Genomic DNA, 22,577 nt, shown 5'->3' on the forward strand with positions numbered 1-22,577 from the left:
TGGATTTTCACACGTTTTGTTGCCACTGCCCAGACTCTGACTAATCTTGTGGGCTCCAGGTTTTCGATACTGCAACCTCCTCAAATATTAGCACTGCCTCCCCGCGCCTGCACTCTCCCTCCAGGCCCCTGAGGTCCTTCCCTCATCCCAGCGGAGCAGGAACCCGAGGGCTCAGTGGAGCCAGGGGCCTCGGGCCCACGCTGAGCAGCTATGGCTGCAGCAATAGCCAGCTCCCTGATCCGGCAGAAGAGGCAGGCGAGGGAGTCCAACAGCGACCGGGTGTCGGCCTCCAAACGCCGCTCCAGCCCCAGCAAAGACGGGCGCTCCCTGTGCGAAAGGCATGTCCTCGGGGTGTTCAGCAAAGTGCGCTTCTGCAGCGGCCGCAAGAGGCCGGTGAGGCGGAGACCAGGTCAGTAGTGGCTGGAACAGTGGCCTCCCCAGAGGCTGACACCCTCATCCCCTTTCTTAAAAGCCTCTGGGAATGGCTCATGGAAGGGAATCAAAATTCCTTTCTTCCATGCTGGCCCACCCTCTTTCAACATCCCTGTGTCAGTTAATAGCTTGTCCCATATTCGGCAAAACGTTTTCTGCTTTTCATCAGTACAGTTTGACTAGTGTGAGGGCCACTTGTGTAGATGCACCTAGGTTCCGAAATCTTGTAGTGTCCAGGAGGGCAGTGACTGGTTTGTTTGTTTATTCATTTATTTGTTTATTTGTCGCCTATGGTTCTACCCCTCCACCCATCTACATCATATGGAGAACTTGAAGATGAATAAAGTTCTTTATATTCCTCATAACTACACGCGGCAGAGGATTATGAATTATAATGAATACCCGATGAACTTAATATTATTTTGATTTTCTCTGCCTTCAACAAGCACATGGTATTTTGCCTTTCAAAACATCCCAGTTTCCTGATTTTCCATTTTCTCACGTGCTCACGTGGTTCTTTCTAATAGGGCCCCTTTCCAACCAGTTGATAGTGACCACAGGCTATTCTTATAAACTTTCTTTCCTATTACCATTCTGTGCACACTAACACTTTTGTGATATCTACAGTTTGGCCCCAGGAAGCGGAAAGAAAAGTTGACTTCACAGATACTTCTATGGCACGACCTTTCTGAAGCTTACTCTGCTTCGGCAGCCGTGGGTCCAAATGGTTCCTCATATGCCTCTATTTACCGGGGGAAAACTGAATACCTTAAGTTTCTAGGAGACCAGTCCCACCCTATGCCGGGACAATGTTACACCTTGAGAGACCAAAAGCAAAGTTCCACAGTGGGTGTTTTCCTCAAGATTTTGGGTGTGGCCGTAGAATCAGTGCTGATAGCTGCAGGAAGGATGGTCTGAACAGGGATTCTGTCCGGTGATGGTGATGAGTTGGCTACCTTACCCTGTTAGCAACTCCGACTCCCACATTCTCTTGAGTTCAGCAAAAGAAGTGTGTAGATTAAATTCAAAGTGGGGCTCTGAATAAGTCAAGATTTTGAGAGTAAGCTTTGGCAGAGTGGGTACTTTAGCTTGCATTGACTTTTCGTAACATTTGTCACTCCATATGTGTCACATTTTCACACTCTCTGATGGCCATAGTAAAGCAGTAGATTTCAAGAGTAAACAAAATTGGTGACAGTTCCATCTTAGCAGCTGCCGAAGTCTTTCCTTCTTACATCCATCCGGTCAATATGGCCTGTAGGTTTGGTAGAGTGAAGACTGTAGAGAAAATCTCTGCATATTGAATATTTCATTTAAAAGGACAGCATAGATCATTTTTGTTGTATAGGGTTCCTTTGGGACCTTCCTTTCTCCGGGTGTATGTGGTGTACAAGGGACTTTAAGGCTCTGAACCCAATGTGATTCACATACTCAGTCTCTGGAGTGGAAGCTGCACTGTGGTTAGGATACTTATGTGATATTTATGAGGCGATTCTACACAGCCTTCTCAGCTAACAAGATAATAAAAGTAATAAGTTAGTCATAACTGTGAAGGGATGAGATAAACTCACTTATATTTGTGGAAGTTGATTTCTAGATGAGCAGTAGTTTACATTGTTTCAGTCTTTTGCTTGGGAAGGAAGGATTGTGCATTCTTTCCTGAGGCCATTTCCTTAATGTCTTATTATAAATTAGGGGATTCTCTGGGCTTACTTCCCTTAATGCTTATTTAATCTGCCTCTCTTGTTCACACACTCGGTACTCATCCTGAGAATCCTGCTGGTGACTTCCTTTAGCTCAAGTGTCACATGATAACCTAGGGGAAAGATGGTGGGATCCCTAGTATAAAGCATTTGTAGTGTAAGAACACCAGGAGTGACTTTGTACATCAAAGACTTCGGATTGTTGCAAAGCCTACTTAGCTCAGAAGAATGGGGTGGTGTGGTGTGTGGAAGAGCCTTTTGGGAAAATGATAGTTGTGCCATCATTGTTATTAACAAAGCCAAACAGTTAATCTGTTGATTTTATGTCAGCAACCATGATTCACAAAGCCTGAGACGAGACTATTTATAGAGAGGTAGCACCTTACACATTTCAATTCCACAGAGGATTCTTTAATGGATTTGGGGGAAGTTGCTCAACACCCAAAGAGGGGATCTGTTTTCCATTTTATAAGTGCTTTGATCCTAATATTCGAGTTCTTTTTCAAAACCATTCAGGCTCTAAGCAACGGCCTTCTGAACTGCAAACTGAGTCATAAATGGGAAAGTGGTGAAGGGGAAGAAAAAAAAAAAAACCTGCCTTAGTAAGGAATTTCCACTGTGAGCTTCTACCACGGAGGGAGACACACACTCCAGTGGTCAGACTTTCTAGGAGAATTCAGCTGAGGCACTGAGCCTAAACCGGGTGTTTAATGGGAAAGGGCATGGCTGTGGTGATGTCAAGGGCAGGCACACTCACCACCTCTCATTCTGTTTTCTAAGCTCACCAAGTTCAAGTCTGAAAAAGTGCCAAAGCTTCACAAACACATCACGAGTTTAGAAATCATCATGGTACAAGGCTCTGTTTTTAAAAACTCTGAAACACAAAATGAAGACATGGGACCTGGCAAGGTGAAGCATTACAGGGCCATAGTGTGCCTCTGTGTTTTGTGAGTCTTCTCTGGAGCACAGTGTGCTGGTGTACTCTGGGGTTGCGCAGCAAAATCCTGATTTGAAGAGATGACAAATCCAAAGGCCACAGCCATTTTTATTTTAAATCTGTGATATCACACAACTGGAGTATGAAAAAATTTGGATTGGAAGTAAATTCACTCCATTTTTGTTTTCTTTCCTCCTCCTCCTCCTCCTCCTCCTCCTCCTCCTCCTCCTCCTCTTCCTCCTTCTTTTTGCTCTATTTGCAGTATAAGTATTAGGAGAGATGGATGCGTGCTGTCAACTACTAGAAACAATTTTGTATTTTTTAATTGTTAGACATTGGTAGTAAGGTTATTCATATTACTTGACAATTAGAATACATGATGTAGAGGAGGTCACTCTTAGTAAGGGCTAAAAAAAGGCAATTATAGTTCTGAAACCACCATCACTATAACCAGCATGCATCATTGAAGTAGAAGTTACAGTGAAACCCTGTAACTAGCACAGGTCTTGTTAACAACTTAGTCACTGTGTGGGTTGTAGCTCTTTGAAAATGAAATGTTGGAGACCCTGAACCGCCTTGCTGTCTGAGGCTATTGAACCATGAAAAAAGCCTTTAGAACATTTCTGTTTTCTCACTTTCTAATAGAGCGGTGTGATGGCCATTATCTGAGACATTCCTTTTGTGTGAAGTACCTGTATGAGCCATACTTGCTTAAATGTGGGTACTGCTCTAATTTACTGCACTTCGGCTTTTAGTTCACCCATATACACGGGTTATTATGTCCTACACTTATTTATTTATTTATTTTTTCAAGAGGGGCAGTCAGTCTCAAACATTTCATATGTGACTCAATAGTGCCCATCAAGAAAAGGAAGGTACTGGTAGTAGAGTTACTGTCTGTCAGGGTGGACAAGGCACTTGGGAGTTATTCAGGGTCACTCTCACTGTGCAGATGAGATCCTCTCTGGAAAGTATGGTGTAACCCGATAAGTCTAAAGGCTGTGTGCTTTAAGTCAACTCTGTGTATTTTGCTTTTGTTATTGCTTCTTTGTATAAAACAGTCCCTTCCCTTAAGCTATTAAACAAAATCACCAACGAGGCAAAGTCCTTCACCTAAAACATTTGAAACACTTTCCTAATTAAAACAGTCTTCTTGCGACACCATTTCCCTTTTGAAGATGATGTGGTATAATTACAGCTATAATAAACTAAAGCAAAGAAGTGATTGTAATTTTACCATATTTTGTTGATTTTCTTTCCTATTTTTCTGAGCCTTTCTTTCTCTCATAAAATTATAGTTGTTTATAATACTTCAGTGTTCTTCCAGCTTCCTTTGGCAGATGTTTAAAATAGCATGTAGCAGCATACTCATTCAACATGTTACTATCAAACTTGCCAAAAGGTCTAAAAATATCCTTTCGTGTGAAGGAAGAAAGCCTTACAAAAAATAAAGTCTTTAAGAGTATGTACCCAAGAGACTGAAAGAATGTTTACTCCTGAGGTATATGGAATGGAGTTTTTTGTTTTTTGTTTTTTCCTAAATAAAGTACTTACGGCCTGACATGTGAGATTTTACATTGATAGCAAATACCTTTATTGAATTCTTTCTTTTAAATGACTTATATCTGAAATACAAAATCAGTCTAATCAGATGATTCTTGGTTTGATGTTTGTTAAAAACATACCACCACCCAGCCACTAACCCCAGTAAGTCAAGTTTTTATCTGAGCAAACATCTTCCAGTTTAAAGTGACATTTACTGTTTTTAAAATCCCATTTCTCTGCAGCAGGGCGTGCTCACTAGCAATTGATAGCCCCACCGTAAGGCCATTGTAAAACAGTAGCTGCTGTGATCTCTTTATTTCTTCCCATCCCACAGAGATCTCATCAAACCCTCACACAGGATCAAGTTTTTAGAGTACTAATGAAGTTGATATTCTTGAACAGAATTAGAAAAACAATTTGCAGGAAATGAGGCAGTCTCTGTAGTTGAGAAAGCACTGGGAATATTTTTAGACCTTTAGAAACAAGGGTTTTTGTCTCATAAATCTGGATTTTTAGAAATCCTCCCAGGTTTGGTAGAACAACGTTATATTGTTCTGTTCCTAGTCAACAGGTCTTTGTGGGTTGGGATTTCTGTGAGGGTCTGAATCATTATCAATTCTCTTGTTTGTTCCTCCAGCCCTTCATTTTAAGGGGTGCATGGTATTGGTGTGTCTCTGTGGGATTATTACAGACTGTATGAGGCCTGGAAGCAAAGCCTCCTTAGACAGGTGACCATCCTTTATAACACCTTTGGCCTTTAGCTAAGGCTCGCCTGTGGATCTATGGAACTTTTCTTCTCCAGAGAAAGAAGCACTGTGTCTACAGGGCTCAACCTCCAAAGCCATCACCTGAGAGCCTGTGAGAGAAGGAGGCTTTGCTATCAAATTCTTTTAAAATAAGCAGATATAATAAACCTTTTTTTTGTTTTGTCTTGTTTTCAGACAGGGTCTTACTATGTAGCTCTGGCTGTCCTCCAACTGGCAGAGATCTGACTGCCTCTGCCTTCCTAGTGCTTGGATTTAAAGGCATGTGCCACCATGCCCAACACCATAATAAACATTTTACTAATTAAGTGACTTTAGGTTTTACAGTTTCTCCACAGCTTTCCTCTTTTTAATTTTTATAGCAGTGTACAGAAAACTGAGAACACTATAGCCACTGTAGGCAGAAAGAGACTAAGTCATCACTTAACTCCATTGTTGTTTTTATCTGCCACCCCACCAAGCTAAGAGGATTTAGTTCTGAATAACTTAATTGTTTTGAAGTTGGAAAACTATTTTGGGGAGGAATCTCAGTCAGAGATCAAGAAGAGTAGAGAATGGTTGCCTGGTTTCCTTGCTCTGTGCCCTGTGTGTGGTCTAAAGTCCCCAAGGAAGAAGAGTAAAGTGGAAAAGGTGATGGGGATCTTCTGTGCCAAGCAATCATCCCAAGACTGTCTTGCTCTGGGCCAGGTTCCTGGCTGGGATTCCCTTTGTATGTCAAGAGACTCAGAGAAACCGACTAGTGCCCCTGGGAGCACCAGGGGATCTACAGGGAGACTTGGCTCCAGTGGGCAGACTTTCTTGAGTGTAAACATAAACACTTGCTTCAGAAATTTCCCAGATGTTTTCCAAAGTCCTGTGGCTAATAGTGAGTTCAACAGAGCTTTGCAGGGTTATTCACTTAGTCTTTTTAATCGTCTTTCTTTGTTCGAGGCTACCATTTACCCAAGAGCAGAGCCATTAAATGGGTGAACTGTAGAGTGTGATGCCAATATGAATTCTGGATGATATTTTTAGAACATTAAGTATGTGTATTAATCCCTTTGAGCCTCAGTTTGTGGACTGTGAAATGGAGATATTCTCCCCAGTGTTTCCTTAGGTTATACCTCTCTCCTAAAGAATTGTCTAAGCTGAGTTCTAAAAGGTGAGACAAGCACCATTCAGAGAATGCACAAGGCAGTGGAGAGCAACCTTACTCAGTTCCTTGGGAGACTCTGAAGACTAGAACAGTGAGAGCAGCAGGAGAGGGTGACGAAGGAAACATGGCAAGGCCATGGCTATATATTCAGGGCCTTGGAAACCCAGGAGAGACTTCATGTTTTAATCCAGGATCCAAAGAAGGGTCAGCAATAGGAAGTGATAGGATGTGATTTGGATTTTAGAATGGGCACTCTGGTCTTGGAAAAGAGAATGGACACAATGGGTCTTGAGTGGAAGTAAAGGAGTAGGAAGGCAGCTAGGACTTGAGTCAAGGCCAGTGGGTTATCGGAGTATGGTAAAGGGTGTCCAGGGTGTCTTGAAAAGTCTCTCAGTCCACTAGGGCAAAAGTTCTTAGAGAAATCCCATTATTTGCACCCCCCTCCTTTTGTCTCCGATTGCATCCTGAATGATCTCTGGGTTTTCCCAGGGACTGTTTGATAAATACAATCACACAATCCCTACTGTCACAATTATGTCTTGGAGTAAGACCAGCTTATCATGATACACTTTCAACTACAATGATACATGGCAAGAAACTGAGCTCAAAGGGGCTTGGCAATTAAGCTGCCTCCACTGAAGACAGACATTAGAGTGATTTCCAAAATGCTTGTCAGTTACACTTTTCATCAACAATTGGGAATATATAGTTACATAAGTGAATTTGGACTAAGCTCATTGCTCTATACATAGTCAAATAACATTGAAAAAATGTTCTTTGCAATGGCTACTTATTTGTCTCTTATTTGTCATTGGACAGTGTGCAGTACTTATGTCCCTCAGAATCCCTGCTTCTAGCCACAAGCAGGTTAATGCCTCTTAGTTGGAGTTGATATACAGTTCTTTTAAAAAGTATTTATTGATTTTACTTTAACTATATGTGAGTGGATTAAGTGTGTCTAAAGTGTACCACATGTATAGGATGGAGCACATGAAGGCCAGAAGAGGACTTGGATCCTCTGGAACTGAAGTTATAGCCACCATGTGGATATTTGGGACCAAGCCCCACCCTTATTAAGAAAAGAAACTGGTTTCTGAACCACTGAGACATCTCTACAGTCTGCTCAATGAAGAATGGACCTTCAATTAGTGTTTCCACTTCCCACATTGGGACAGCAAAGCCCTCCAAGTCAGGCCCTGCAACTTTACAGTACTGGTTAGATTAAGTTTGTTTTTCATAATTTCATATCCATTCTGCTCTGTTAGGACTAGAAATCATGAAACTTGGTTTTCTTCTTTGAAAGCAAGAAGCATAGCTAATGATCTGTGTGCTTGGAAAGGTGTTAACTCCAGCTCTTTTCTCCATAGGAGACAAACTACTCATGACTGGAGATATAAACCAGGAGTCTGGTCCCTAGTTATTAGGAAGGGCAGATATATTTTGTTAGGGTTGTGTTTTGTGCATCCCTTGCTTTGTGATTTGCTAGCAAAGTTATCTTTGTCTAAAATATCAGTCTTTATTTGTTTTGACCTCACTTTGGGCCTATCCTGTCTCACTGAGGATTTGGAATGAAACCTAATGTGCTACAGGGTCTGCTACCTTTTGTAAGCTTCGGTCAAATGGGATCGAAATGAAGCACAGACGAGATTCATGAGAGAAAATCTGGGATCTTACATAAGTTGTTATAAAGAGGAAAAAAAAAACAGATGAAAACTTCCAGAAAAGATTTTATTTTATTGCATTTGTCACATAAGTATTGTATTTTAATTTAGGGGATTCTGATGATGAACCAGATTACCTAAACCAGGCCTCAGGTCAGAATGTATCTCTCATCCATATACAAATTGCCTGGTAAGAATAGCAGTTGATTCCATTTAAGAAGAAACAGCTCTACCTGTTCCACCCACAGAATATCGATTCAGTGGTGTTAGGTTTTTTTTTTTTTTTTTTTAGGACCCAAAAAAATCACTCCAGGGAGGTGTAAGAAAGTTTTTCTATGTCTGAATAAAAGAAAGAATGTTGAGAAGTAAAGAGAACCTCAAGTTCTAAGGAAACCCAAGTCTCCCAGGGACAGAAATAGAATCGTTGCCATCATGTTTTGTTGTTCAATAAAACTGGGCTGGATTTTTGCAGCCAAATTGCAGTCATGAAGAAAGGAGAAGTGGTATGTGAGTGATCCTCCTGAATCTTCTAGTTCTAGGAAATGAAGCCATTTCCATAGCCCTATACACACAGGACATTTCTCTGAGAGATCAGAGATTTCTTTTCCTCCTATAGAAAGAGTTTCCAATCATTCATCTGTCTTTTCTTACAAGGTCCTTGGGCCATTATCCTCTGTAGCTTTTGCTCAGACAAGGAGTTGAGAGACACATGTATGTGTGTGTCTATCTGCCTCCAGATCTCTCGGATGGCTTCACTTGTGCTGATGGCTATAACTGTGAGATCTGAAGAGCAGCACCTGTCAAACATCTTGGTCCATTCCAGCCAAGTATCTGAATTTCTGATGAAAAACTCTGTTTTGGAAATGGCTCTTTGTTAGAACTTTTGCCTCAGGACATGGTATACCCATTGTATCTTTGAGCATGCTCATTTGTGACCCACATCATGGGATGTCTACCTAGCTGGGTCTAGGATTTAAATTTTTTGTTCCTTTAAATTGTAATATATCAGAACTTATTGCAGTCAATCCATTCATCTCATGAGAGAATCATGGGCAAATTAGGAAATAGAAATTTTAAGAAAGACAAAGAAAGGACTGAGATTCCCCGAAATTCTATGCTTCCTTGCAATATCACAACTTCTCTGGGGCTTTTGCTTCATGCTGGTATTGAAATATATGTAGTTCCTTGAGGGAACTGTTTCTAAATAGTGACAATCAAGTTATTTTCAGGATACTTGCTGAGTGTCTGTGTGCCATGTATTTGGGATTGAGCATATAGAAATCTAGCCGGATATATACTCCTGCATTCTAAGTTGTATGTTCACTGTGTTCTTTTACATAGTTTCTTCTTAAATGCTTGTATTTCAAAAGTAATTATTTAATGTGTAGCCACAATCTGTCCTTTAAAAATGCATCTGTAGCTGAGCGTAGGGCTTCACCAACATGGCTTCTCAGCATTCACCATGAACCTCTTTAGCCAACTGTATCTTTTGCACTGTAATAGAACATTTTCTTTATCCATCTGTTTCAGTCCTCCAGTTTATAGTTGTTTTGTTTTCTCTGTGGGGGTACAGTGAACCTCTACACCCATCCTTTATTTATCCAGACAACTTTCTCTTGCCTTCATCCACCCTGCTGCAAGGGTGCCATTATTTCCAGTTCTGCTCAACCCCCATCACTCCTGCCAGCCCTTCTGAGTTCCTCCCAGGTGGCATGAATCACTTCCTGCCCAGGCTTTGTACCTGTCTTATTTGCAGTTCATTCTGTCTTATCTTGTAATTATTGTGTAAGTTCTGTCTCTGCCTCTGGAGTGTGAGTTCCTGGATGGTAAGAACTCTATCATATTAAACTCTATCCTTCGTAGGGAGTCAAAAATACCTCACCCAAAGAAAATTAGTTCTACTAATGACTAGTGTGCTTATAGAATCAGTACTAGTTAAATTTTTAAGGAAATTCCTGAATAAATAGGAAAATCTTGGGCAAGACATGAAATCACTGTTTTAGCCTAATATTCATTTTCTTAATTTAATGTTAAAATAGCAAAAATGTCATTGATATATTTTCATCTGATATGTAGCTATTAAATAAATGTGTAGAACCCTATGGCTTCCCTTCTTTCCCAAATCAATCCTAATGGCTACTCACCTCATTCATGCTTTGCCTGGTTATATTGCGAGCATCCTTTTTATCAAGCAGAATAAGTAATTAGGGAGGAGGCAGCTTCTGTTGTAGACACAGGAGGAATATTGTGACACTGTCTTAGTCATTTGACCTAGGAACTGAGAGACCACTAGTGTAGCCAGTTTAGAAAAGGGCCCATTTTTACTTTGACTGACTTTGGATTCTTAATGTTGGGTTAATAAGGAGAGCCTTTGTTATTGATTTCAAATTTAGTCAAGCCTGGTCCTTACATTTACATTTGAGCCTAGCAAGTCATTTTGGTGTGAAATACTCCCAAGGAAATACATTCATTCTGGTCTCACTTTACAGGGTGAAATTATAAGTGGTAGGGGAATAAAATATTGATTAGTTCTAATTAAAACGTTGCCTGCTGTCAACACTTTATTCCTCTGTCAGCTTTCTTCTGTCTAGTTCCATCTTTTTAAAGCTGTTGATGTGCCACAGTCTTCTGTGTTTATTTCATTGCCTGTAGAGATTTGAATGGGAAGTTTTCATTCAGTCTTAAGTCACTGCAGTAAGAATGAGCCACATTGACCTTGCCCTGTGTCTTCTGTAGCTCAGTCGGTTTTCTCGGTTAGAATGAAGGGGATTCTGAGATTCAGCTCTATCATTCTTGAAGAATACTTCTGCTACCAACACCTTTTCTGGTTTGCTTTTCTGTTGCTGTGTGAAAACACTGGTCAAAACCAGTTTTAGTAGGGAAGGTGTTATTTCAGCTAAGATTTTGTATCTCATCAATGAAGGAAACCACAACAAGAACTTGGAAGCAGGACTGAAGCAGAAACTGTGGAAGAATGTGCTTTACTCACTTGGTCCCTAGTTTCTATTCAGTTAGCTTCATTATACAGCTTAGGACCCCCTGTCTAGGGATGGTTCCACTCACAGTAGACTGGGCCTTCCTATAGCAAACAACAATCAAGAAAATGCCCCAAATATATCACCGTAGTATAATGTGATCAAAGGAATCCCCCAGTTGTGACTCTCTGAGACAACTCTTGGTTCTGTCTAGCTGAAGTTAAATAGGAGAATATTCATAGAGGATTTTAAGATATCTCTGTACTAGTTTTAAGAAAATAGTTTAACAATAGATTTGACATAAAGTTTTAGAGGAGTTTCTGTGCATACTAAGTGGAGGAGCAAAATTTAACAAATATATTTAATTGCTTTCTGATCTATATTTTCTTAATTACATTAATATATTTGATCATGCAATGATTAATTTTTGAAAATTTTCTCTTGTGATTTTACTTTGTAGCATTTCACCAACCACCCAAGATAGACTTACTTGGATTTCCCTCAAAACTGGAGTGATAAAAAATAATAAAATGTGGAATCAGTTTTCTTGTTTTACTGGAAAATACATTGATTTATTTACCAGTGGAAGCTCAATGAGATGTTAACAACAAAGCAGGCAGGAATGGGATCATTGATGCCATGGAGTAAAAGAATTTCTGAATAAGTCAGTGTATAATGTTGCATTTCTTTTAAAAAATACTTATTGTGTATGTATGTATGTATGTATGTATGTATGTATGTATGTATGTGCAAGCTATGTGTGCATCAGGGTCACAGGATAACCTGTGGGAGTCAGTCATTCTTGGCTTTCATCATGTGAGTTCTGGGGATTGACTCATGTCATAATGCTTGGTGTTAAATACCCTACCTGTTGAGCAATCTCACCCATTCAAGGAACATCATATTTAAGATCTGTTTAAATTAGACATTGGAAATATAACATAGTACAGGATACCATATGAAATGGGTCAGTACTGGAGAGAAAACTTATTCCTTAATTATTGAGTTTCAAGACTTCCCAGGCCTTGGGATCTGCCCTTAGGCACAGTTTTCATCACTAGTTAAGTGACAGAACATTTCATTTGCTATATATCAAACCTGAGTTTCCTAACATCTAATATTTTAGATAGTTGGTGAAAATCGATTGTGCCTCTCTACCAGGGGGTGTAGAAATGAAGATTTTAATTAAAAACCACACTTACAGTGATATTTAGTTTCTATAAGTTTGTGTATACTACCTTCTATCATCTGTTCTGGGAAGCATTACCGGTATTTGAACTTTTCCTTTCTTTTGAGTCACTGACCATGCTGTGTTACATTTCTAAAAAATAAGTTTAGCCTACATTCTGAACTTGAAGTCTAGCACAAATCCACCTTAACTATTGCTTCAGAAGGGCTCTGCTTATTTCAGAAGAGACTGTCATGATATTATGAGGTGGAGACGGCTTCAGAGTATGTATCAAATATGAGGAATATTTGGAAAAATAATTTGTATCACCTCTGTGTAGATATTAGAGTGAACATAGGACTTAGTCACGCCACTGGTTGGTTGACTGATGAGATCATGGCACCCATCAATGGAACGTGGCTATTTGCTTATTTTGTAGTAAAAGACAATCCAAACACATTACTTGACATATAGATGTCATGGGAAATGCATTTGCTGGATAAATAATCTTGATAATGAGGTAGGCCTAATAAAACTAGATAAATACAGGGAGTCCTGGAAGAGAGGACACTCATGCTCAGCAACACCTTCTTCCGGGCTGCTATTCTTTGAGAAATTCTAGTTAAACTTTTCTGATCGATTGTTTTCCCACGCATAGGCACAATTCAAAGCAAGACAACCTGCCATTAATGCGATTGTAGTCTTAGGGATTTGTCTGACTTTAGAGGACATCTGATTGCCTCCAAATTTGCACCTCTATGGTTCCTTACATTCTCAGCTACTTAACAAATATCTACTTCTAATTTATAAGCACTAAAGAAGGAATCAATAGAGAAGATGTAAGTTTTTGTTTTGTTTTTCTTTCTTAAGGAAACTGTGAGCTAGAACACTACTAGTATCATCTGTGGAACAGCTTTCTACTTGAATAGTCAGGAGCCAGGAAGCTTATTTTGGCCAATGGCCAACTATAGCATATGTTGTCAACTCCATTGATTCTCTCACCTCCAGTGTTAATACAAAATGGTTCTCTTGGAAACTTAAGTTTTTGGGAGAGAATAGACAGAATAAAAGGTGCTGTTTTCTTCTCTTTTATGTATAATACTTCTGTAGATTAGTGGTTCCAAACTTTAAAAAAAACTTTAATATTTTTGAAATTGAAATATGGTTATACCATTTTCTTCTACTACTTCCTCCCTCCAACTCTCCCTTGCTCTCTATCAATGCCATTATCTTGATTTCTTTAATTATTGCATGCATTCGCGCATGCGCGTGCGCATGCGCACACACACACATACACACACACACACACACACACACACACACACACGGATATATATATATATATATATATATATATATATATATATATATATCCATCTCAGTCCATATAAAGTATGTATATAATTTCAGGGCTCAGAGGCCACACTTATGAGGTCTCAAAAACATGTTTGTTTAAACAAAACCTTAACAGAGACAACACCAGTAGACATGCTAATATTGAAGGAGAGAATCCCATGGGGCCTCAAACGTAGACAAAGAATTACAAGCAGCCAAGGAATGCCAAGAGTAGAAAAAATTGTTTTACCTACAGAAGAGGCCCCTACCCCCAGTTATCTGAATTTTAACAAACATGCAAGACATTCAGTGTTGTCACCATACCCCGTTACCTTCAAGGACATCCTAATACTACTCCAGACTCATTGAAACCACTCTGGATTTTAACATGGTTTATGGACAACACTGAACATCAATGTTTTAGGTATCTTAAAACAAAAATCATGGTGCACCCCAGAACTCTCTATCTTTATTTCATATTTTATGGCCTCCAGTCTAATTCTTCCTTATTTCCTGTGTGGTGGCTTTCATCCTGAGGCTCTGCCCTCTATAGAATCATATAATTAGCAAATCTGAAGGCTGAGAGAAAGATTTACACTTTTTATTCTAGTTTGAGAATTAGGACCCCTAGCTTAAATTTGGATCAAAATTACTTGAGATTGCATTGTATATAGGAGGTGTATTGACCTTGATTAGCTACAAGTCTAGAATCATCCCAGAGTAATCAATATCATTATAGAGAATGTTTATTGGAATCAAATACAGTAACCCATGCTTGGTCTGATAACCCCAAAAGAGCTTCAATTGGGATTAGCTTTTAGAATTTGTATGAGACCTTTAGGAGATCACTTTATTCCTCTGCATAGTAATATTTGGTTAGCGGTCCCAGCACTGCTGTCTATAATGTGGTTTGAGAAGAGAACTTCATAATTTCACAGTAGGAATTTTATTATTATTTAATATTAGCCAAACTCTTTGGATTTTCATAAGAGGTTTTTGCAGGCTTTCTAAATTAGGTCTCCAGTTGGTCTAGACCTCATCTGAATTGATTCCAGCACATTCACAGGTAGAATTCACAGCGTGGGAGCTATGTGCTTGAAGGCCTTGCTGTGTTTAGTTTTTCAAGAGTTCTCAGCACAGTGTTGTTCACAATTGTACTTTACAGTCAGTGAATTAATTTAACCAAAAGATACATGTTCTGCTAATTCCCAAATGGTAGCTTTCTTTGTCTTCCTTGGGGTTCTGCAAGCCCCTATTCATCACTCAGACCACTTCCAGAGAAGTTCCTTACTTTCTCCAAGTTACTCTGTGAATCATTTTCTCTAGTACCTCCTTATTCAAAATAGTTACTACTCAGAGTTTTTTAGCTTGTTGACAGTAATCCATGAAACCTGGGTTGTCTTTGTGAATATTAACGTTGCTCAATAAAAGTTGTGACAAAGGTATTCCCTGCTTTTATGTGTTCCTTTCCTCTTCTATTGTCTATGGTTGCTCTTGGCATTAGCTCACGTGTTTTCTGTCTATTTCTGATTCACACCTATGTCTGAGCTTCTCATTCACATCTGACTGTACCCCAGACATTGTTCCATAGTTTTTCCGCCAGCCACACTTGCCTTCAGGGCCCAATCTACTTTGTGTTTGCAGGTGTTTTCTGTCACCAACCCCTTTTGTCTGCCAAGATGGGAGTCCTTCTTTCCCTGATCCCCTGTCTCTCGTTTCTCCACTTATATCCATGGGTCTTGTCTCGTTGGTGTTTTACTCTTCTAGGTCTTGTCTCATCAGTGTTTTACTCTTGTTCATTCCCCAGGTACTGATTAAGGACTTTCCAGAAGCTGTAAGGAGTAGTGAGGTGATTCAAATATATGTTTAGGGATGATCACTCTGGGGTTAGATAACCTATAAGTGAGAATATTGATTCTCTTTTCCTTAGCAGCTTATGGCTCTTTATCTATGGATTTATGTGAGATTTCTTTCACTCAGGGTGGAATGTCAACTCATGTTGTCATTGCGCAGTTCCTTTTTAGATGGCTGTAGTGTTAAACCCTCCCAGAGTGAATTGCTCTCTGAATTTTGACCAGTTGTGGTCATGATGTCACATAGTTGACAACTTTGGTTCCATGTTATTAACCTTTATTTTGTATTTTTTGAGAATTACATACATTAGTTTCCATCACTTTTACACAACATTTTCTGCCCTCTGACTTCTTACTTGTCCCCTGACTCCCTTTCAAAACTGTACTTCTTTTTCTTAACTGAGATTCTATCTATCTATCTATCTATCTATCTATCTATCTATCTATCTATCTATCTAATCTAATCTAATCTATTACACACACACACACACACACACACACACACACACACACACACACACACACCACACCACATGCTTCGACACTTGATGTTGCTCCCTTGTATATATGTTTAGGGATGACCACTCTGGGGTTAGATAACCTATAAGGGAGAATATTGATTCTCTTTTCCTTAGCAGCTTATAGCTCTTTATCTATGGATTTATGTGAGATTTCTTTCACTCATGGTGGAATGTCAACTCATGTTGTCATTGCACTGTTCTTTTTTAGATGGCTGTAGTGTTAAACTACACTACAGTGAATTGCTCTCTGAATTTTGACCAGTTGTGGGTTTCTGTGATGGTATCCCCTATGCTACAAAAGTTTGACGAGGGGTGAGAACTGTGCTTACCTGTGGATATAGGGTTAGGTTCCTTTGAATGTAGCTGATGAATTTTACTTGTTTGGGAAAGTGGAAGTGGTAGACTGTCTTCTAGGGTCCACATCTTCCAGGTTAGGAGCAACAGGCTAGGTTTACAATACTAGGCATGTATTCCCTCCTCTCAAGAAACCCAAAATGCTGAAATGACTAGAAGCAAACATATGGTAGTATTCTATGGATAGGTGTAAAAAGGGGGTTCTGAATAGGACTCCATCCAATGAAGATCACAGGTCAGTAGTTGACAATTGGGGCATCCATCATAAACCTAAAAAGCTTCTCTGTAGCAAAACAAATAATAAACTTAGTGATGAGTAAGCACATAGAGTGGGAGAGAATCTTTGCCAGCTACACATATGATAGAGAATTAATATCCAGAATACACTAAGAACTCAAAAAAAGAAGAGTAAAAAATGGGCTGTGAATAACTGAACAGAGTTCTCAAAAGAAAACATTGAATATATCTACAAAATAGCTTTAAAAGTATTCGATATCCTTAGCCATTAGGAAAATTCTAATTCAAACATCTATGAGTGCTCATCCCAGTCAGAATGGCAAAGATCAAGAACACAGTTGACAACAAATGCTGGAGAGGATATGAGGAAAGCGGACCCTTGTTTACTATTGATGGGATTGCAAATGGGAGGAGCCACTATGAAATCCATGTGGACAATTCTCAAATGGCTAAAATTTAGAGCTATCGTATGACCTACTTGTGTTTTCTCATCTTCCTTGTCACAGTTTAGGGGCTTGTTATGACTTAGAGTATTGTGAAGTTTTTAGCTGGGTGTGTTTCCTCTCTCAATTATCTCAATTATCAATTGATCACAATTCAAAGAAAAACCTATTTGATATCATTTCCTATAAAAATGGTGGCAAAGTTCTCTGGCACCTTACAATGGCTTTAAACTGACTGGGATTCCCTGAGCTTTTTTCTCACTCAATCTCTTTATCTTTTCTCTTGGGTATTTAGCCACAGCCCCTACACTCCCAGTGTGCATTTGGGCTAGGCTAGGAAGGATGCGAAGTTCAGTAAAGTATCAAATATGGGCAGAAAATACATGAACAAACAAGTGGTGAAGAAATTGTGGGGCTGCATATCCTAGCATTTCCCCAAACTCAGAAATACATGACATAACAGATAAAAGGGCTTTTCCTCCTCTCCTCTTTTGATATTTCCCACTAGTTTTCAGTCAAAGCAGCTGCTTCTGGTGTGGTCTAATTTAGGAAAACAGAACTCAGGAGATTGGAGAGTCTTTCATAAATTAGTATGTTGGAAGCTGTGAGTCAGCTTTCCGCAGGTCCTGCCTTGAGATTCCTGGATTATTATGGGTCTCTTTCTTCATTGAGAGTAAATTTAAATTCTAAAATGGGAACTTTAGAACATGATATCTAAATAAAAGAAATTCTTTTGACAGCCAAGACACTGGGGATGACGGGCTTAATCAGAAATGATATTATCTCACCATTTGTTCCTGGGTTGAATTTTGAGCTATCATTTAGTCTAATTGTAGCTTGCACCCGATACTGCTGGTTTGGAAACGTTCACAGGAATTATGTATTCAGAAAAAAATGGGGTTTTACTGAATAATTCAAAAGATAACGCTTAAGTGTGAAATAAAGGTCTCAAAGTGATTTTAAGTGGAATTAATGTGGAATCATCAAAGTTTTGCTGTTTTTGATTTTGTTAAACTAGTTCAACACTGAATACTGGAAATGCTTCATTTCCTTTCAAAATCTAGAATGGAAAAAAAGGAGGTGCTGATTTTGAAACGATATCATTATGGTCTATGCAAGTAGTCTGGAATAGTCCCTGAGGAATTGCCTAGTCTTGTTTTTCTTGGGTCCCAGGAGAAGATTATGAATGCATGGAGTTTTCAAGTCTTTTCACATGCATTAGCCATTCGACTAGGGTTCACTGTTAAGATTCCCTTCAACATACTATCAAGAAATAAGTGACAAAGTTTGTTAATGTTTGTATTTCCTAAGACATCGGTGAAAGTTTTGGTTCATTTTACTTTTATTCTTTCCCATGTGCTTTGTATTTAAAAAAGAGCACCTTCTACAAGATATTTTCAAGTTTAAAGAGTTATTTGTAAAATTCTTCAGTATGACATCATATGGAAATATGATTTAAAGTATGCCTTTGATTTCCACTTCATATTCTAATTGATATTATATTACAATTATTCGATCATTAGTCATACATCTTCCTGTTAGGCTGAAGTGTTTGCAGCGTGTTTTGCATCTGGTTTCCAACTGTAACTCAGTCTGTATCTGGTGAGTTGTCTGGTACACCGCTGTGCTTCCATGGACAATCAATAAAAAAACCATCCCAGAGACAAAAGAACACCCCCTCTTTAATGTACAACAGTCTCTGTATTCCACACAGTTATTAAAGAAAATGCAGTATGAATTCCATTGCCTCCACATAGTGATTGACTTATGATAGGTACTATCCCAGTATGTTGATTGGATTGTTTTGCCTTCGTTTTTTTTTTTTTGTTGTTCATGGATGTAAATTTGCATATGCCCAATTATATAAAAATAATAAAGAAGAGCTATAGTTGAACTTTGATGTTTTTACATTCAATTCCATCATTGTACTCATTAATAACTATCCAAGTATGTTGAAAAATTAAGACATAAAATCTGTTTTTAAAACAATGATCAGTGATTACTTAAGCAAACCTAACATTATTAATTGGTATATTAATGAATCATTGTACCTCTTTTAACCCAAAGGAATATATGTTTGGATGCCCAGTCGTCTAGCTAGATGGTTCGATACAGCCTTGGTCCATTGGAGCCTTCAAATTCTGAGCTTTTGTGTGGTCCCTGATTGGTCTCACATATGTCACATCTGTTCTATGAAATCACTGAAGGGCTGACTAGGAGATGTCATTCCAGCTCTTCCTTTGAGAAATAACTATAAAATGTTAACCAGCTCCTTCACTGTGATCCCATGTGCAGGCATGCCAAGGCATGCCGGGATTCACTGATAACTGATAATGATGAGAACCGACTATTGTCCTAGGATTTGCACTGCTGCAATAAGCACATGGGGAGAGGGACGGACACTGTGAACCTTTCCCTGTACCCTCCCACAGCCACAGGGCATATACTGCTGCCATTGTTTGTTCTCACATCCCTACCAGTATTTTACGTTGTTATTTATAGTGATATTCATATTCTTACCCAGGAAGCACAGACTGGATTAGTATAACTGTGTGAAAGTCAGAGTCCTCAACAGTCACTTACTGACCATTTATGAGACTTTTCATTAACTGTGTCCAGTGCATGAAAGAGACCTCTCACTAAAGCTGGGAGTAGCATTGATCTCTTGGTATAAACACTAGTATTTAGAAGGTAGCTTGATAACGAATCCCTTTATCAAAATGATGATGGTAGGTTCACACCGAGGTTCTGTGACCTTCCTCTCTATGTGCTTTTGAGCATATTTATAGTACCAAATACTAATTCCTTCTTGTGGAATGGGGCCTAAATTAAATTAGAAAGTCATTGGTTACCCCCTTAATGATAATGGCATTATTGTGCCAATACCATACCTGGTAGGTCAGCATTGCACCATCTAGGGTCTACTTTTGAATGGGACCACTGTTGACCTTTATTCCACAGGGACCTGGTTAGTACCTTTTGGCACTATTGAAGCCAGCAAACAAGAAGGAAACTTACAACTTAATTCCAGTTTCATTTCTTCGTGTTCTTCAAACAAGTGTGTGCTGTCTTCAGCAGTAAGGTGTCACAGTATAGTTCTGGTGGCAACCATTAGCAATGGCAATAACCTGTATTTTTGGGGAGGTGGGTCATTGATAGCTTTCTGACCAAGAAATCAAAGAAAGTATCCCACACCCAGCACTGGGATTTTATTTAATAACCTATGGCTTCAGAAAACAACGTCATCCATACACTGATATCTTCATTTATACTCTTTAATTTTATATTTTTATTAGTGTATAATAGCAGGCTTTGATATGGCTTTTTCACAACAGTGGCTTTGGTAAACCCTTCCCTCCGTGCTCCATTCCTGCTCAAACCTTTCCAACTTCAAAATCCTCCAGTTTATTTTCATATTAAGTGTATTCTAGTAGCCCACCACCGATGTGTGGGGGATGGGTGGGTTGAGAGGCCCTGTCTCTCTCTGAATAGCTTATGGCCATTCATGATTGTTGGGGGGAGTCCTTTCTTCCATGTTTTGCTGCTGATACTCTAATAAATAACCCATGCCCATGTTCATATAAGCCACCTTCCTCAGAGTCAATGGGTGCCCCACACAAGAAGAGATGAAAGTAAAAGGGTGCTTTTTTGGGAAGAAAATGGTTAGTGGCAATGGGAGCAGGGGAAAAGCAGGTAATGGAGATGGGTTTCATAAAAATAGTACATGCATGAAGCTCAAAGAATCAGTAAAAATAATGATAATAAAAGGACACGAGGAGCCCAAGAAATCTATGAGTTAGGAAGATGGGATTTTCAAGTGTCAAGGCCAGACTTGTAGAAGATTTGTTTTAATTTTGTGGGGTGTGTGTGTGTGTGTGTGTGTGTGTGTGTGTGTGTGTGTGTGCATTTGAATTCACAGCTGTCAAATGCCCATGGAGCTGGAGTTAAGAAGTGTTTGTGAGCTGCACAACATTGGTGCTGGGAACTGAATTTCTGGACTTGAGCAATAGCAGTATGTGCTCTTAATCACCAAGGCATCTCTTCATCCCCAAGCAAAAATTTTATATAGTATAATACCTAATTATATTGATTTATAAATTTCAATGTTAGACATGGTATGTGGGCCTCCATTTTCTGTTGACCCTACAAGCATTAGGGATAGGTTTTTATAATAACCAACTTAAAATCACATTTTGTGAAACAGAGTGTGTATGTTTGTTAAGGTGTCACTTAATTCATAACAATTGAACATAAATGTTTGATAAATTACTATTATGCCATGGTGTAAACATAACATCCTATCAGGAGGATCTCAATGGCCATGAGATACTTGATCTTTTGCAGGGACCTTAGTACATCATGCCCAGGCCATTGTAAGTACTTATTGCCACAATTAAACTGCAGCATTTCACATGCTTTTTAAATCATTCCAACTATGAATCATTTGTCTGGATCTTCTTCATACAGATGAGGACACTGTAACACAAGTGAGGCAAGTGAATCAGCCAAAAGGCTAGTGACAGAGTTAGGAATTGAGGCAATCGTGGGTGACACTTAAGACTGACTTTCACCCTTTCTATCTTCCTGGGGAGTGCTGGGTAACTTACCAGAAGGCGTAGGAACTGACTGTGCTCTGCCTAATTCCAGGATAGGGAGTTATCACTCATATGATCTTCTACAAATGGAACTTCCAAAGTCCAGCAGAGGGAAGTGGCTCCATGAAGCAATCATTCTCAGAAGACAGTGTAGTCTGAGATGTTTCTTTTCTCCTTAAGAAGCTTCACATATGTACTGGAACTCTTGGGTGAGAAATATTTGCTATAAAGAGGAGCCACCACATTTGGAAGCTCCTCGACACTTCTGCAACTGAATAAGCAAATTGGCATCTGTTCTATCATTCTTCCCTTCTGTTTCAATGAAGTTGTTTTCTTCTAGTGGAGACTACTCTCCTGGGTTCTGTTTCCTGCACTCCAACCTCCACAGAGAAGGTGTATTACCTCTAAGCCCTTTCTCTTCTTTCTATTGGTTTCTATAAAACACAAAGCAGCCTTTTAATAATGCTTTATCTTTGTTCATTTTGTTCATGAGCGAGACAGGAGAGGGAGAGAAAGAGAGAAAGAGAGAGAGAGAGAGACAGAGAGCCCCTGCTGTTGATATTTGACATTTTAATACCTTCTCTATAGTTACTGTCAATTTTTCTTCATCGCCCACTCTTTTTGACTATAGAATCTATAATCAGCACTAACAAACTGCTCTTACCTCTACTGCTAGTAGTCTTGCAAAATTTAAGCCTAATGGGAAGTTACCAGTGCACTTTCCCATGACGGAACTGGTGGCACTTGCTGCTACTGGATAGACCTTCCTATGAAAATATTCTTTACTCCTGTCTGAATGCTCCTTGTTCTCCTGAGTCAGCCAGCTAACCATCTCTTGTTTCATATCTGTGAATTTCCAAGGCTCTGCTCTCGGTACTTAACACTCAGTTTATATTTGTCATCTATCGAGCACCACTGC

General features: G+C 39.3%; 1 protein-coding gene across 1 annotated transcript in view; it reads left to right on the forward strand.

Moving 5' to 3' along the window:
• The first annotated feature begins 210 nt into the window (after nucleotides 1–210).
• Nucleotides 211–22,577, forward strand: part of Fgf12 (fibroblast growth factor 12) — a 246,887-nt gene continuing 224,520 nt past the window's right edge. Inside the window, exon 1 of the mRNA XM_027412929.2 lies at nucleotides 211–409. Within this exon, the coding sequence (XP_027268730.1) occupies nucleotides 211–409 (199 nt within the window). The remainder of the gene's footprint in view (nucleotides 410–22,577) is intronic.

Source organism: Cricetulus griseus, chromosome 4 (assembly GCF_003668045.3).
Source record: "Cricetulus griseus strain 17A/GY chromosome 4, alternate assembly CriGri-PICRH-1.0, whole genome shotgun sequence".
In the NCBI taxonomy this organism is placed as follows: domain Eukaryota; kingdom Metazoa; phylum Chordata; class Mammalia; order Rodentia; family Cricetidae; genus Cricetulus; species Cricetulus griseus.